General features: G+C 42.1%; 1 protein-coding gene across 1 annotated transcript in view; it reads left to right on the forward strand.

Annotated features, from left to right (window-relative positions):
- Window positions 1-18,037, forward strand: part of LOC146682049 (NACHT, LRR and PYD domains-containing protein 12-like) — a 233,161-nt gene that overhangs the window by 134,977 nt on the left and 80,147 nt on the right. Inside the window, exon 7 of the mRNA XM_085448815.1 lies at window positions 853-1,026. Within this exon, the coding sequence (XP_085304941.1) occupies window positions 853-1,026 (174 nt within the window). The remainder of the gene's footprint in view (window positions 1-852; window positions 1,027-18,037) is intronic.

Raw genomic sequence — 18,037 nt, forward strand, 5'->3', positions numbered from 1 at the left:
CAACTTGCAATTTGATTTGGTTTAGTAATTAGGGTTTGATCTGACTTCAACTTTTGGACCATATTACAAGTTTGCTGTTTCCTGAGTCTTATTGCCAGCAATCTACTAGCCCTACTACCCTGTTCATAGTACTTTTGTTTAGTGAATCTTAAATTGCCCTCAATTTTCACGTTCATTAAACTATTACGCTCACTACGTAACATTTTAAGATCGGAAAGCAAATTGGCTGTCCGTGCTTTTTTGTGTTGTTGCTCTAGGTGTTTTATTTTGGCCTCCAATTCACACCGCCTAGCCTCTTTTCTTTTTTTCCCGGCACTTGCAAATGATATTATGCGACCTCTAATGTATGCCTTGGTGCAATCCCAGAGAGTTAAAGGCGATATCTCTGGAGTTGTGTTCAACTGCAAGTAAGTATTTAGTTCAGTATGTATGAACTCAAAAAACTGCCAATCATTTAGGAGTGAGGCATTTAATCGCCAGACTTTAATGTTCTTGATGCTCCTGTACCATCTCTGTGTCATCCTCCTCGCTCCCTCTTTGCACTCACAGTCTTTGTGCATCATTAACACTCACATGAGGAAAACCAAAGTTTTACTGGGCAGAAGATGATCATCAGTGACGCTGTCTTTAAAACACTCTTGTTAGAAATGTTCGACTTTAATGTGAAACATTCAGAGTTTTTTCTCTTGTTGTGTTTGTTTGAAGCTGCTTCCTGTTGGCTTCAGCTGTTTGGAGTTTCCATTTTCTAAACTTCTACATTCTGAACCTTCTTCAGCTCTGAACAGATGATGAAACACTGAATGATTTCAAGCACTTTGTCTAATAAACTTACATCTTTCATTCTCTATACAGATTGGAGCGCTGTGATTTGTCAGAGATCAGCTGTGATTATCTGGAAGCAGTGCTGAAGCTCAACCCTTCGTATCCCAGAGAGGTGGACTTGAGCTCCAACAAGCTGCAGGATTCAGGAGTGAAGCAGCTGTGTGTTCTTCTGGAGAATCCACAACATCAAATTGAAACTCTGAGGTCAGTCTCCACGTTTTAGTTGTGCTGACACTGTCGATCTGTGGAACTAAAACCTTTATACAGGAAGTCTGGTTCAGCTCTTTGTAGACCTTCTAATCTCTGATGCTCTGAGTCTTACTCAGTAGATGATGCAGAGTTGTGAAGCCGATGTGGGTGAGGACACTCGCCCAGCTCTAACTACTTTGACGTCCAGGCGGCTTCCCTGCTTGTCCTGATACAAACAAACCTGAGTAACCTTGCAGGTCAGATCTCATCAGTCACACCTGTTATGGCAGCTCTCCTCTAGATTGTAGTTCTTGTTAACCTGGGATGGTTTTAGAAGCCTGGACCACAGACTGCAAGGGAAGATATTACTGGGAAAGGCCAAAGCAACCTATCAGACCCATTAAACACTAACATAGATGAATACTCAGATTTAAACCTTTATTGTTTCACAAAGGGTTAAAAAGGGAACGTCCACAGTTTAGACTGCAGCAGATTTTATTAAAGCAGTTTGACAGGAGCAAAGCAAAAACACAAAGAATAAGTGTTTCACATATTAATACATATAACATAATAATAAAAGAAAAGCAAAATAATGATACAAAAGAATGAAAAAGTTGTCCAGAGCAGCAGGATGTCTGAGGTCTGCAGAAACACAAAAACACAGCAGCTAAAAATAGTTGTTGAAAGAAAACGAGGTGGGAGCTGCTGATTCCTGAGCTTTGATACTGGATTAGCTTCAGTAGTTATTCCCATCACTGCTGTAGGAGCTACATTTAGTCACAGCTGATTGTCTTTGACCAATCAGAAGACTACTGTTGTAAAAACAAGCAGACAAAGAACCAATGAGAGTGAAGAACAGGATAAAGAGCTCGTGTGATGGAGGCAAAGCAATAATCAGCAGACTGTAGCAGTTTCTATCTGGATGAAAGTAGAAGGAGCTCAGCGGAGCTCAGTCCCATATCTTTGTTTAGAAACAACATCAGTGATTTCCTGCTGCTCGAGATGATTCCAGCAGCTCTCATTACAGCAGCTGATGAGAGAAACAGCTGATGGCTCACAGCTCGTACACTGTTGGATCTCCAGATGTTCACGTGGCTGAAGTCTGTGAAGAAACTGTGGTCCACGTAGTTCACACGGCCTCAGATTGGACCGAGCTCCCTGGATCACTGCAGCATCCTCAGCTGGTACATGGACGTCTCTGCTCCTCAGTCTTGGAGCCCCTGCAGGTCCGTCCACACCACCAGGGTCTTCTCACTCACCTTTCCTTTGTCCTCGTCCTTCATCGGCCGTGCTGTGTCTTTGTTCCTGCGGTGTTGTTCCCACGATGCAGCGCTGATGTTCCCTCCTTGAATGCACAACAAGTACGGTGCTGGTCTTTCTCGGGTGGAGCAGAGACAGATTGAAGTCTTTCAGGCTTTAGTGCCGACTTCCCTGACAGAGGCTGGACTCCATGGTCTGCACAGGAGGCTTCTACACTGTGTGGAGGTGACTCCTGGACTCGAAGACAGGCTGCAGGTACATGTGTGATGAAGAGGAGCTACAGCAGTGTGATGGAGCTGCAGGTGTGAAGGAAGTCCTGCTGTCCTGTCCCACCCTCATCTTTGCTTCCTCTGTCTTCTCTGGACTTGTCCTCCTGTTTCAGAAACAGCACTGCTTCATGCCGAGGGTGGACGGGAGCGTTGGCTCTGATTCTTTTACCGTCCACCACAAGGAGACACTGATGCTGACCTCCTGATTCATCTGCATGTGTTCTGCTTCACACTGCTCACCTCCACCAAAGACTTCACAAACATCTTCTTTCTTTGAGTCCAGTTTGTCCCACAAACACTTCCAAATCTCCTCCTCTGAGATTCTGCAGCTTCTTGCAGTGTGACTCAGCTGACTTCTGACAGACCACAGACTGGCACAGCATCCACATGTGTCTCCTTTCAAACAGGCTCTTGATGTTTCCTCCCACATCATTCTGGCCTCTCAGTCTCCTTTGTTCTCCAGCTCTGTAGCTCCAGCTGGTGAAGCTTCAGTTTTCCATGTTGGTAACAGTAAACTACAGCCTCTGCTGTCAGCTGGGTAACTAAACAGAGCTGCAGCACGTCTCTGCGGTGGTGCTACATCCAGCCTGCAGACGGCCGTCTACATGTTGTAGTGGTTTACAGTCACCAGGGGGCGCTGTCCCAGCCATGCAGGCAGTGGGCTGCTCTGCTTGTGCTGTTGTTGGTGAAGCTGAAGTGAAAGCGAGAGTTAAAACACTGAACAGTGTCCACTGAGCTTCTTATGCTATTCTCATGCTCAAAGAAGTTTAACAGGAAGGACGACTCGTCCATCAGGCGTCCAGCTGTCCGTGACCGTGTCCACAGCAGAGTGTGACCGAGGCTTCATGCTAACACGCACACATGAAGCTAATACCACCACGAGCAGCTGCTCAGTGGATTTGGAGGACAAATGTCTGCAGCTTCTCACAGGCAGTATGCAGAATGTGGATCTCCACAAAGACTGTGGAGAGCTCGTCCCACACTCTAAATCCACACTTGTCTGCACAAAACTTCTCACACGTTCCCGTCACAAGTGTCTTCTAAGTGAAGCTACCAGGTTCAGGTCCAGCTTGTTTATCTGGAGCTGCAGGAGATGATCCATCCTCACAAAGCAACACAGCAGATATGCAAACACACAACACAACCAAAGGATTCTCTATGCATGTCTCTGGCTGATGCTGCTGGAACGAAGCTGTTTGAAACCTTGTTGTTCTGCACTTTGGGACCAGAAGAGGAAACTGAAGCTCTGTGCAGAGGGTCCAATGGAAGCAGCCAAGCGCTGTAAGTGTCTGCTGTACAGGGATGCTGGTTCAGCTGTGGCTCAGTTTCACAGTGTGACTCAATAAAAGCAGCAGGAAATCAAAGCTTGATGCTTTCATCAGTGTGGAAATAAGAAAGTTTCCTGTGACAGACGCTGGAGCTCTTTCACTCTCAGCTTCACAGTTTCAGCTTCAAACTTCTTCCAACATGTTTCTAACATGGCCACATTCCACCTTAATGGAGCTGATATCTTGTGCATCAGCACATTTTCTAAAGGCAGCGATCACATCTTTAGTTTTGGATGTTTAACTGCAGATTGTTTATGTGTTTATAGCACATTAATTACAGCAGCAGCGTTGACCACAGTGCTGTACAAGAATCCAAAATAACGATTAAAATAACTCCTAATATTAATATCACACATCAAATATCAAATAACTCTCATGCTGTATTAAAAGCCAGTGAATACAAATGTGTTTTCAGAGCAGATTTACAGAGACTGACAGCAGGAGCTGGGGCTGTTCGATAGAACGATGTATATATGATGACCATATGAAAACGTCTATCGTTTCATATCACGCTCTTTGTTTCCTGCTTATGTGTTTGTGTTTTCCAGATAAAGCTTTCAAAATAAATCTGAAGATCCTGTTGAGAGTTTTCAAAATAAACACAATACAGTACTGCGGTCGCTCGTTTATCGAGTTACGTTCTAAAAATAAGTCTCAGAATGAAGTAGCAGCTTTATGTTTTACAAGTATTATAGAAGTTTTAAGGCAATTAAACCCTCACTGCACACTTTCTACACTTTTCTCAGACAGGCATGAACATTTTCACACTTTTCTCTCTTGTTTAAACAAAGTTCAAACCTTCATAGAAAAATAAGTTCATTATTAAAGAGTGAAAGCAAAGTGTTTCTGAAACGTGTCAAATCAGCCTTTAGCTGGCATTAAATGAGCTTCTGTGTGAGGAGCACTCGTCCATGGCCTGGGCTCCTCGCTGTCAGGTAAAGTTTCATAAAGCTTTTGAGTTTTTCTGCAGATAATGTTGGTGTCCAGCACGATGTTCTTTTTCCTGCGGTCACTGAGCCACAAAGCCAAAGCTGACTCCATCCTTACGATGTTCTTGTTGTGGACAGTTACAACCTTTTTGCCTCCTTGTTGAAACTATGATGGTCAGCATCTTCCTCTGCCTTTGGCTGCTACCACAGGTGCAAAACGTCTCGTCATCATTGTTGTTTGTTGGGGACAAAACGTACAAACATACAGTGCAGCACTGCAGAGTCACACTGCTGTAAATTTGAACACATTCTGTACTGTACAGGAGACACGGCACGAGATTGGCTGACAATGGTCTACAGCCAATCAGGACGCAGAACACAATGCGCTGTAAAAAACAAAAGCATGCAAAATTGCACAAAAAAGATCAGCGAAACAGCGAGGCCGCCAAAGGTGAACTGTGTTACAGCGAGGGACCAGCGTATATGTGGTTGTTGGGACGATAAATGTCTTTGAGCTTGTGTCAGAAGACGAGCTGCAGCTTTCTGGACCAGCTGCAGTCTTGCCAGGCAGGTCCCACTAACTCCAACATATAAGGAGTTACAATAATCCAGCTGGGACGTCATGAAAACGTGGATCGCCCGTTCAAGGTTTTTAAAAGATAGAAATGATCTCACCTTAGATAAAAGCCTCAGTTTGAAGAAAGACCGCTGTACAACTGAGCTCAGCTGTTTTTCAAATTGCCGTCAAATATAAGCCCCAAATGTAATAATGCGATTTAATAAAAGAGCTGAACCAGTCTAATAGAGCGCCCTTGATGCCACCATGCTCCAATGGTGAGGTCAAGATGCTGTGGTCAACGCAGCGGTCAGATCCAAAAGCACAGCGGAGTCTCCTGATCAGTGGCTGATAAAAGATCATTAAGAACTTTTCAAAGTGCAGTTTCAGTGCTGTGAAGAGCTTTAAAACCAGACTGAAACCTTTACAACAGATTGCAGCTGAACAAATATAATCTTTTACAAAATCTTCGACAGGAAGGGAAGCTTTGAAATAGGCCTGAAGTTTGAGCGGACAGAGGATCCAGATCAGGTTTTTAGTACAGGCTGTACAACAGCATGTTTAAAACAGGCTGTACAACACCTGAACTAAGACTGCTGTTAAAAATCGCTAAGATGTCGGAACCAACAACCTTTAAAATCTTTTTAAACACGTGTTGGAACAACATCATTTGGACAAGATGATGTCTTTATAGCATCACATCGTTCCTCCACCTGATCAAACCACACAGGCTCAAACTGATCAAAAACAGCTGAGCAGGTGAATATTTTAGCCCCGGTGCGATCTCGGGCGAGAGTATCGATGATGGCCAAAGGGCAGCGTCCAGCTCTACGGCCGCTGAAGAGCAGACTCAACAGACGTGCGTGATGTGGATCCTACTGCTCTAAAATTGGAGCTTCTTCCATCCATTAAAGAGGACATTTGTACGCTGTTAAAAGAAGAAGTCAGAAATGCATTGAAAGAAGATTTTGACAATATAAGGGCTGACGTGCAAGGACTGAGAAATGAGATCGCTAACAGCATGGCGGCGACGTGCGGCGAAGTTGATGGAGTAAAGGTTACAGTGAAAGAAGCTGAGGATGGGCTGTCAATGTGGAGCGATGAGGTGACCACCCTGCAGTCTACAGTAGAGAGTATGAAGGAGGAGCTGTCTGACCTGAAGGATAAATGTGATGAAGGCAGGAAGCGGAGAGCTAACATCCACATCATAGGGATCCCAGAGGGCCTGGACTCGAGCTCCTCCACGGCCGTATCCGTGCTACTACGTGAAGTGCTGGGTATGGATAAAGACGTTATTGTCGACCGCTCACACAGGAGCCCTATCCTGAGAAAGCCAGCTGGTGACCCGCACGCCGTCATAGCCGAGCGTCACTACTACCAGGATTGTGTGGCTACGCCGTGCCAGGGCCCAAGCCCCGCTTGAGTTTAACGGACAACCTATTGCAATATTACGACTGGGCGATATGACCCAAAGTTCATATCTCGATATTCTTTAGCTGGATGGCGATATACGATATATATCTCGATATTTTTAAAGCCAGAAAGTACGAACAAAAAGAGAGTTCTTAGTCAAAGCTGTGTCCCAAATCTCACACAGGCACATTTATTAACATACAGCGTAGATGTACATGAAACAATTACTCAGAAATAAATGATCAGCATTTATTAAATAATAATGCTCCATAAATAAAAGAAAACAATGTTGTGTTTGTGCATAACAAAAAGCTCACAATCGTGCAGTCAAAATGTAAACAGACGCTGAGCATAATAACAAGCAGCTGCTCTGTTCCCAGGTTCTACTGCGTGACTGACAGCCTGGAGTTTGAAATCCTCTTTGTAACCGTGTCTCTTACAGGTGCCATTTATGGTCCTTATACACACTCAATACAGTAATATTACGTTGAAGCAGAGTACGTATCACTCCGCGAGGCTCCTCGTAGCTGTAATGCTCCAACAATCCATCAAGCGGTGCGGCCTCGTAGCTGAGCAAAGTCGTACCAAAACATCTTTTGAAAGGTTTCTGAGCGCCGTGTAGCACATAAAATCGGTTCGAGGTCAGTAAGCACAACCAGAATTCATCCATAAGGCGCACTGTCGATTTATGAGAAAATTACAGGATTTTAAGTGCAGAAAATATAGTTTATGGTTTTCCTTTGATCTTAGCAAATATCTACGCCTCTAATTGGGACGATCACAGATTTTTCACTAATGTCTTTGCGCGGCTCCCCAATATGTCATCACACAATATCATCTTTGAGGGAGACCTAAACTGCTCATTATCTGCTATGGACCACAGTTCACACAAAAGTACACTTAGTCCAAACTCAGCATGCGTCATTCAGAGCTTTCTTGATAATTATGGGCTGGCTGATGTATGGAGATTTCATAATCCTGCTTCACGTCAATACTCTTTTTTTCTAATGTCCATGAAACATATATTTGTATAGAAAAACGTCTCCCTTTAGTTACAGAATGTGATTCTAAGACTCTGGTGATTTCTCCTCTTGTTTTTTCAATGTGTATTCCTGATGCCTGCTCCAACTATCAGCCATGGAGATTCAACTCAGTGTTGTTAGCAGATGAAGAGTTTGTCAGTTACAAAAGGTCTCAAAGACATTTTTTTTCTATCAATCAGACCCCAGAGATGTCATCATCAGTCATTTGGGAATCTCTAAAAGCATCTGAGAGGCCAAATAATTTCATTTTGTGCCAAACAAAGTGCAACACTGAAAGAACATCATCCATAAATATTGAGTAAGAACTGGACTCTCATACAGCGAGACTCAAATGCCTTTAAACATCAGCTTATCCTGCTGATCCAAGTCCAACACTGAGTTTGTAAAAACATGTTTGTCAATCATTTTGTTTGGTTTCTGAGGAAAAAGATTCAATAAGTTGCTGCTAATACACAACATTTCATCATATTTCCTCATAACCCTCTTTTGTCTGACCATTTGATCCCATTTGAATTTGCAATAAAGGATCCACAGAGTTTGGTGACAATAATGACAGTAGATGTTTGTGTGAAAGTGCTGGAAGCAAATGAGTGTGTGATGTTCTTTCAGTGTTGCACTTTGTAGACGCTCCCTGAGCACTGGTCTCACAGCCAGCTGCACATAGAGACCAGTGTTGTTAGTCCAGGTCAGAAGATGACTTGTTGGAATGAAAATGAGCTTGTAGTTTGTCTGCTTTAATAATGTGACTGGAAAAAGGTGTTGGACTTCAAATATGTCCATTTCTGTCACACTTCACCTTTAAAAGTGAAGCCATGTGGTTCCTGGAAGGAAAAACACGACTTTTTCAAGTCTTTGTCCTGTTTTTATGAGAAATGTACGACTTTAATGTGAAACATTCAGAGTTTTTTCTCTTGTTGTGTTTGTTTGAAGCTGCTTCCTGTTGGCTTCAGCTGTTTGGAGTTTCCATTTTCTAAACTTCTACATTCTGAACCTTCTTCAGCTCTGAACAGATGATGAAACACTGAATGATTTCAAGCACTTTGTCTAATAAACTTACATCTTTCATTCTTTATACAGATTGAAGAGCTGTGGTTTGTCAGAGATCAGCTGTGATTATCTGGCAGCAGCACTGAAGTCCAACCCCTCCCATCTGAGAGAGCTGGATCTGAGTAAGAACCACCTGAAGGATCCAGGAGTGAAGCATCTGTGTGGTTTCCTGGAGAGTCCAGGATGTAAACTTGAAACTCTGAGGTCAGTCAGCATGTTTTAGTTGTGCTGAGATGAATATGATGTGAAAGTTGTGCTGACACTAAACTGCAGACATCAGGCTGATATTATACTGATCCACACTGAGGATCTTCATGGTAAAGTCTGTTTTCTTCTTCTCTGGTTTAGTCCATTGACTGCAGCAGAACAATGTTCACATTTCAAACCTTCAAAGAAGAAGAAAAATCCTCCAGTGGAAAATTCACTGTGAAACTCTCAAACTCTTCATTGCACCTTAAAGTCTGTCTGACACTGAAATCCAAAGCAAAATGTGCGTTTGCTTTACAGACAGCAGTCCAACACAAACATACACACATCATCCAAAACACAGTCCAACATCCAAATCTCCTCCACTGCCAGCATGAATGATGGGAAAGAGAAGGAGCAACACTCTGACATTCAGGGTTAGAATGAGTTTCATCAAGCAGACTGTGAAGATCAAAGCTGCATTAGAAAGCTTACATGAATGAATGAGTGGACAGAAGTGGACAGAGATCATCTGAAGCACTTCAAAGGCTTTAAATCAGCACATTTCTCTTTATTCTTTATCAACTCTGTTAGTTTCTCTCAGTTTTCTGTGGAATGAAGCTAACAGCAGGCTAATAAGATGCTGACCAATAGGTTTCTATTAAAGGTTGTAATTTGTATATGAAAAAGTGCTTTGGCTCAGCAGGGATCAGCTTACAGGTAGAATACAGCTGCTGGATGGGATTAGCATGTCATAGCTATCTACCAAACTGCTAACTGGGGGATTTCAGGCCATCTATGGATCATTTTTGCTAACTGTTTATTCAGCTTAGGCTCACAGGGCTGCAGCCTGTGCCCTAGCTGTCATAGGGCAAGAGGCGTGGTCCACCTGCACAGGTGAGCAGTCCATCACAGGGCCAACAGAGAGAGACAGAGAAGCACTCCCTCACATCCACACCTACAGCCAATGTAGAAGCACCAATGAACCTAAGCAGCATTTCATTGGACTGTGGGAGAACATCCAACCTCCACAGAAAGGCCCAGCTGACCAACAAGCTTCAACCTACAACCTTCTTGCTCTAAGGCACTAGTGCTAACCACTTTTGCCCATTTCAGCCCAAATCCTGCATCTTCCTGTTTCTGACTCCAGGCCAGCTCCACTAACACTTTCTCATCAGACACTGCCACCTAGTGGAGGAAGTCTTAGTTCCATTTGAAGCTTCAGATTACAGTTAGTTCCTTTACAAAGAGGTGGAGGTGGTGGGGCCACAGCACCATCATCACTGAGTGCCATAGGACACTTAACCTTTGTTTCCATATGCTGGGAACTTCCTGTTGTTCCAAGGAGGACTGGAAAATGTGTGAAAATCTCCCAGTCAGTTCCTCACAGCACACTTCAATCATTTCCCTCCCACAGCATCAGGACCAGGGCTTTTTCTCTCTTTGGTCCCACTAAGAGATTTCCACACAAACACCTCATCAGTGGGACTCTCAGAGCTACCAGCCCTTTGCTACAATCACAAAGCTCTTCATTGAAATCAATGATATCAAAGCTGGAATCAAATGAGTCCAAGTCTTCTGCTGATTCAGCATCACATTCATCTTTGCTCCTTGTTCTGCATCCCCACCATGGACTTCATTCCTTTCCAAGCCAGCCTTGAGTGTCCTTTATTCAGCTCATCCTCTGCTTTACTTTTACACCTGATTTTAGCTGCTTTATCTCTCTTTCAACAGGTTTCTGTGCCTCAATCTTTTTCTTCTCTCCCTCATAACAAGACAGCTTCTTCTGCCTGAGAACATGTTGGAGTGATTTACTAATCCAGGGCTGCTTATTGGGGAAAATACTTCCTGTTTGCAAAGTAATCCCCATTTTTCCCAGAAAGAAATGTCAGTAGAAATCGATGATCTAAGTGAGAACATGAGCCTTTAAAAAGTCCCAGTGGGTGCAGTCAAAGCAGTCCCTCAGTCCCAGTATAGAGTCTTTGGTCCAGACTGGAACAACTGTGTGCCCAGTTTGAGCTCTCTTCAGTGCTGTGACCTGACAGACCCAGAGGGGCCATCACATCACATTTAGAAGCTCCCCTGATGGAGCCACAACACATGTCCAATACTTAGTCTGTCTTGTTGGACCAACTGGAAGAAATGATTCAAGGACTTAGTCACAGAACAGAGATTCAAATCTCCAAAATCCAACTGGCTGCATCAGGACATATAGTCTGAAACTCTGCACAGTTTCCTGTTTGAAGCTACTTCCTGTTGGCTTCAGCTGTTTGGAGTTTCCATTTTCTAAACTTCTACATTCTGAACCTTCTTCAGCTCTGAACAGATGATGAAACACTGAATGATTTCAAGCACTTTGTCTAATAAACTTACATCTTTCATTCTTTATACAGATTGTGGGGCTGTGGTTTGTCAAAGATCAGCTGTGATTATCTGGCAGCAGCACTGAAGTCCAACCCCTCCCATCTGAGACAGCTGGAGCTGTGGGGAAACAACCTGAAGGATCCAGATGTGAAGCAGCTGTCTGATCTTCAGCAGAGTCCAGACTACAGACTGGAGACTCTGAGGTCAGTAGAGTGATGGAGTGAGTGGGTGGTGCTGTCAGCAGTATTGTACTAAACACAGTCAGTATGAAACAAAGATCCAGTGTTTCCTGTAAAGCTGCAGCTTCTCAGTGAAGCTGTGAGAGGAGAACGGTGACAGGCTTCAGGATTGGACACAAACACTTCCTGTTTCTCACCTTTATGGTCACCATAGTAACGGCTGACACGCTCTGATCAAACACTGTCAACAGCCAATCAGCTCTCTGAACAAAGCAGCACGCAGACCAATGACTGCATTGATTTCCAAGTTTAAAGCAGTGAAGAACACAGTCTGTAGGTGAGGAAGAATTTAGTGAGAGCAGATGTTTGGATGGAATTCCTCCAGTTAACAGCTGGAACCGTCCATCTGGATTGTTGGGCTTGTTGTTGGGGTTCCTACAGAGCTCAGAGTGGACACACCAAGGTTCTTCTAATGAATGAAAGTCCAAACTCAAACTAGGAGGGAAAAACATTTTCAGCAACTTCAATAAAAATCCAAAGATTAGAAAAAGTGAAGCAACAATGAGTCCTAGTACAGTCCCAGCACTGACGTCCCTGCTGCTCTTTATACTGGATGTGCTGCATCACTGACTGACAGCTGATGAAGAGTCTCTGGAAACACTCGTTTATCTCCTCTGCTCTTCCTCCTTCTCTCTGCAGGTGGAGGTGATGATGGTAAACAGGACGGTGTGTGTGCTGAGAGAGGAGCAGCTGTGTCCTGATGATCCAGAGAGGTTGAAGCAGCAGCAGCTTGTGTGTAGAGACGCTCTGACTGGGCCATGTTACTGGGAGGTGGAGAGGAGAGCTTCATCCAGCAGTGACTGACAGAGGAATGAAGTGCAGATGACTGTCAGTGCTGCAGAGTGAACTGCTCTGAGAACAGCTCCACTGTCAGACACAATGTAGAGTCCAGCATCAGCCCTGTGTGTCCCTCTGGATCTGACAGAGGATCATCAGTGTATCTGGACTGCTCTGCTGCTGCTCTGTCCTTCTACAGTGGGCACACCGTCGGTGCACATCCGCTCGGATGCTTTTTTCTATTCATTTATTTCCCTGTTTATTTATCGATGCACAAAAGCAATTATCTCAGAGACACCATCCTCTTAACAGAGACTCAAATCAGGAACCTGCAGATTATTAGTCAGCAGCTTTAACTTCCTGTCTTTGTCTCACTAAACCTTCCACGTGGAAACTTGAGCTGCCCACTCAAGCACAGTAGGCTTTAACTGGCTCTGCTCAAGTCACTTCAGTATCTGAGAAACTGTCTCGATGCATGCCAAAGAACACTTTGACAATACGCTTGTGTTGAGTCAAATCCACCACAAGCATATTCTATGGCAGTTTGATTCCACTCCACATAAAAATAGTCACGTATTATTTCCCCCCACCACACTTCCTGCCAGTAGCTGGTGCCCCCACCCACAGTGCATTAGTGGTTCTCTGTGTTTAGTGGCTCACTCTGGGCGGCTGCTCGGTGGGGCCCGGCCCCCTGGCTCTGTTGGGCCTGTGCTGCGGGTGGGGTGCCCTCAGGTCTCGGCCCTCTGGGCCCATTTACTGCTCAGTAACATTTAATATCTATTATTTACTACTACTTACTAGCCTACTTACTGCATATTATTGGTTGTTGCTGTGGGTTCCCCACTGTGTTGGTTTTTCCTTGTGTTTTTCAGCAGATGATGAAATAGATTTTCAGTATTTTTTCTCTCTTCCTCTCCATCTATTTCTCTTCTTCTCTATTTTTCCCTCTTCTTCTGTTAACTTTCTCCCCAGCTTATCTTTTTTCTTCTTTCCTGACCCCCGTTCTGATTCTAATGACTCAAAATAAAGTAAAATCAGAATCAAATTCTAATAAAATATGACTATCAAGTGGACCAGTATAGCAAAAACCATAATGATCGCAGAGGCCACAGAGCCAAGTGGCAGGATTTTCAACGTTCAAACCAGATAAAAAACAGAAATTAAATGGTGTTAAAAGCCATGAATTCAGGCAATTCATTCACAACATCATTACAAGTTTTACTGGACGTTAATATTTTTCTCTTTTTTCAGTGCAAAACAAACTAACAGTACACATGATGCTGGCAAGTTAAAATGTCAGTGTCTTTTATAGATAGCATGTCTAGCATCATAGTTTTATAGATCACGTAGTCAGGATAAAAACTCCATCTCTGATTATTATTGTACATGACTGTGACATGCAGTGGCCTCAGCATCATGATGAAGGCGACCGGAGGAGATAGTTTGGTAGACATCGATGTTTTGCCGATGAAGGCTCATGTAGCGGTCCTCTTTGTCCTAAACAACAATTTACACTGTCATTTACATTTAATTAAAGTGCAGCTTAAAAAACAGACATAATGCACTGCAGCCTCGGCACAATTAAGTGTAAAACAGAACTATGGAAAACTCACAAACATCTGGCGAGTTTCAGATCCTGTTAAGTTAGTTAGACCTGATCTGTTTTCTCTGTTAGGATAAAAACATCAGAGGTCATGGGGTGAAAAATACCTCCAACACAAGACCAGCTATGTGTACAACTAATGTGTGGTGTTTGAAAAGAACCTATGAGATACTTTGAACACCACAGTGGCTGCTGTATGCAGTAATGTGCTCAAGTGATTTCAAAGGGTCATTTCATGAGTTTAAGTGCGTCAGTAAAAGTTTTCACCTGCGAGGATTTCTCCTCAGGCTGTAACCACAGGTTATCACAGCCACACTGATGAGTGAAGCAGCAGCAGAAATGATGGGAACTGTAGCCATGAACTTCATGCCAGAAGAATCTCCATCGTCTGTTGAATGTTGCCACACACACAAAAAAACTTCATTTTGAAAACATGAAAAGTCACGAAATTTGCATTAACCTGTTATATGAAGGTGGAAAACATGTTTATCTTTTCATTACATTAGAGTTTCAATTGCATCATTCAAACACTTCACTGATGAAATAACAACAAAGTTGTGATTGGAGCAGTTTTATAATGAAATTTTAAACAAATTAGCCAGAAGAAGAGCTTAAAAACATTCCAGATGTTCATCTCCTGACTGAAACCTTTCATTAAGCCGCTGCAGGCGGGAATGACGACCTCAAACCATGTATGACAGAAAAGAAAGTGTTAACGCAGTTCCAAACATCCACCTTGAATCTGCGGTGTGGGTATAAATAGAAAATGTTTTTACCTCTCACAGTCACACTGAGATGGAGAACATACAATCCACCACGAAATCCACACTCACAGGTGTAGTTCCCACTGTCTTCAGATGTTAAGTTGAGCAGGTGGAGAAACACAGTCTCATTTTCTTTGATCAGTGTGAACCTGGAGTCACAGCCATGAATAAAGCCTCGGTCGTAACGATAGAGCAGACGACACTGTTCTCCTCGGCTCCTCTCTGTGCTGATCTCACACAGTATCATCACAGTAATATTCAGAGTTGTTTTGCTGCATATTTGAGTGGAATCGGGTTTCTTTCCAATTGTCTTCACAAGAGTCTCTATAAATTGTTCCAGTTAAAATGAAACAAAATCGGGATTATAGTTTCTATATATTTGTTGTTGTGGGAAAATCAATCACATATATTATTTCACTAACCTAACTAAAGCTTTCTTCTTAAACACCTGGCTTTACAGCTTTTCTTTTTTAATTATATATATTTACCTTCACTGCTAAAAACCACAAGCAGAAGCAGGAGAAAGCAGAGTTTCCGTGCAGTCATGCTGGTGAGGAAGTAACTGTGGCTGACAGTGTGAGGTAGACTATAGTGAAAGCAGGAAGACTTGCACCCTCCTTATTTCACCTCTTGTGTCTACACTGAAACTTTTACTATGTCTAAAATAGAAGTGCATAAAAGTGGAAGGACAGTAGAAGGTAAACCACCAACATTGTTTAAGCCAGACTGATCTCTCTGTTTATCTGGATGGACATTGTGTTCAAATTATGATGAGATGTTTGTTCAAAAACAAAACTAGTCTGATACAAAGAGTCATGTTTGCCACAGTTTATTGTGTTTGTATTGTATTAAATCTGAGAGCCTGAGTTGGAGTATTATGACTGAATGGTCTCCATTACTGGGAAACAACTATCCAGTGTGAAAAGATGGACGTTTATTATAATATATGAATATTATTATATTAGTATGTCACCTAAAGTTTTATATACTTTAAAATGTTTCATAGAGCTTTATTATCCACTCCCACAGTTCCTGTGCTTCTTGCTGAGCGTGTCTTGTTGTCGTGTTGATGGTTCACTGAGATGATAGTCTGGTAGGAATCACTCGATGGCTGCTGAAGGTTTGTATAGGGCTGATCTGGCTCATCGTCATCCTTTAGAAAAGTGAAATATTTTAGGTATTAATCAAGTTCAACCCGGTCTACCCACACACTCTATTGATCTTTAAATCTCTCCATCTGTTGCCTGGATTATTTAATGTTTCTGCTCATTTCTGTAAGAGCTTCTTCACAAAATAAAGGACACTGAAGTTGGCACTAATAGTATTATAACACTAATCTGTAATTATCTATATAAGTAACATCCTAAAACATAAATGTACATGTTTTACCAAGTCTGCCAGAGCTCATATTATATTTTTACATGCTGTAGTGCCATTTTTGGGAGCATTTCAAGTTGATATACATCAATACAACCATTATAGCCCAAATTCTAATAATATGTCTGCATTAAGTGCACAGTAATTACATAAATTGCAAAAAAAGATGCAATAAACTACCAAAAAATTGAAAATCGTTTTTGTTTTTGAACATATATTTCTAGTTAGAGAAATTTAAGAGGCTTATCTCTCAAAACTGTAAATACAAAATAGTTGCACAAAATAGTTTCCCACCACAGGAAATTTATTTTGAGTGTCTTCATAGTTTTATTTCTGAAATACACCAATTTTTATATAATGCAGGAAAAACAAAAATAAATATTATAATGCAAAATTAATCATCAAAATAAACTATTTCCAGCAGTGCAATTTGAGTTCTAAGCATCCCAGAAACGACACAGAAAGTCATAAAGTCAAACATAACTTTTAAAAACACCAGTATAGGCTCATAAGGCCCTGATGGTAAAAAACTACATTTCTGCAAACTTTTAACTAGCTGCTGTAGATCGTAGCAATAAATTGCTCACCAAACCGTTGGGATTTTCAGGTACAGACACTCCAGATGTTCCTGACCTTAAGCAGCCACGTTGATAAGAGAGGATGTCAGCATTAGTGTAACACTATTCACATTCAAACAGAGAAAAATCAAGTAAGAACATCTACATTTATATTATCTTCTCTCTTAATAATGATAATTATTTTTGGAAGGATAAAAAGTGTTCATTCTAGACATGATGTTTAACATACACCGAATTCTCATTTATTGAAATGTGATGTTTCCTTTTACTTTCTCTACATCTATATCATCTTTGAATTACTGCAGCAAAAATAGTCTCACCCATTACTTTTCCTCCAGTAGATAAATCCCACGATAACTCCAGTTATAAAGATGATCACAACACCGGGCAGATAAACGGAAAAAGATTTGTCTGCTGAAGTGTGCGCCTCGTTTGTGTCTAAATCATTGAAAAGATGCATTTGTCAGTAAAATCATTTACTTTCATTTCCTGGAAATCAAAACACAAATCAAACACAGTTTACGTCTACTGAAACTCTGAGTGAAGTAATGAAACCCCAGTTTTATAACCACAGAGCTTTAAATATTGTCACTGTGCTCTTTTCTTTTGTCTTCTTCTTCTTCTTTTGCATCTTTTCTGAATATTACTATGAACTGAAATTGGTCCAACTGCTTATATACATTCACTGGCCACTTTATGAGGTATACTTGTTCAGGGTGTAACACAAATATTTCAGTGTTCATTTCATTTGTCAATCACATGTCAGCTTCATCTTCCTGGTTAAATAAAGGTTAATAAAATAATAAAATGTCAGCAAATCAATGCTCAAACAGAGCAACATGGCACATGTTACTGGTCCCAGTGCTTCACAAACTGCTGATCTGCTGGGATTTTCCCACACAATCATCTCTGTTCACAGACAATGGTCTGAAAAGTAGAAAATATCCAGTGAGCTGTGATTCTCTGGGTAAAAATGCTGTTTACACATCAAACCTTGAGGCAGAGCGGACCACACTGGATATCACTGCTGTCCTCTAACAACAGCAAGCTGAGGCTACAGTTTGCAAGTCTGGACAACAGAAGACTAAAAAAACGATGCCTTGCCCGATGAGTTGATTTCTAACAGTTCAGACTGCTGGTGGTGTAATGCTCTGTGGGGGATTTTCTTTGCAAACTTTGGACCCTGTAGTGACCACTGAGCATCATTTAAACACCACAGCCTGCCTGAAGGTTGTTGCTGACCACATTCATGTCTTTATGCCCAAAAAATACCCATCGTCTGATGGCTGCTTC

Source organism: Copadichromis virginalis, linkage group LG23, assembly GCF_057382275.1.
Source record: "Copadichromis virginalis isolate Kocher_CV1m ecotype Utaka linkage group LG23, C_Virginalis_male_GT1.1, whole genome shotgun sequence".
NCBI lineage: Eukaryota > Metazoa > Chordata > Actinopteri > Cichliformes > Cichlidae > Copadichromis > Copadichromis virginalis.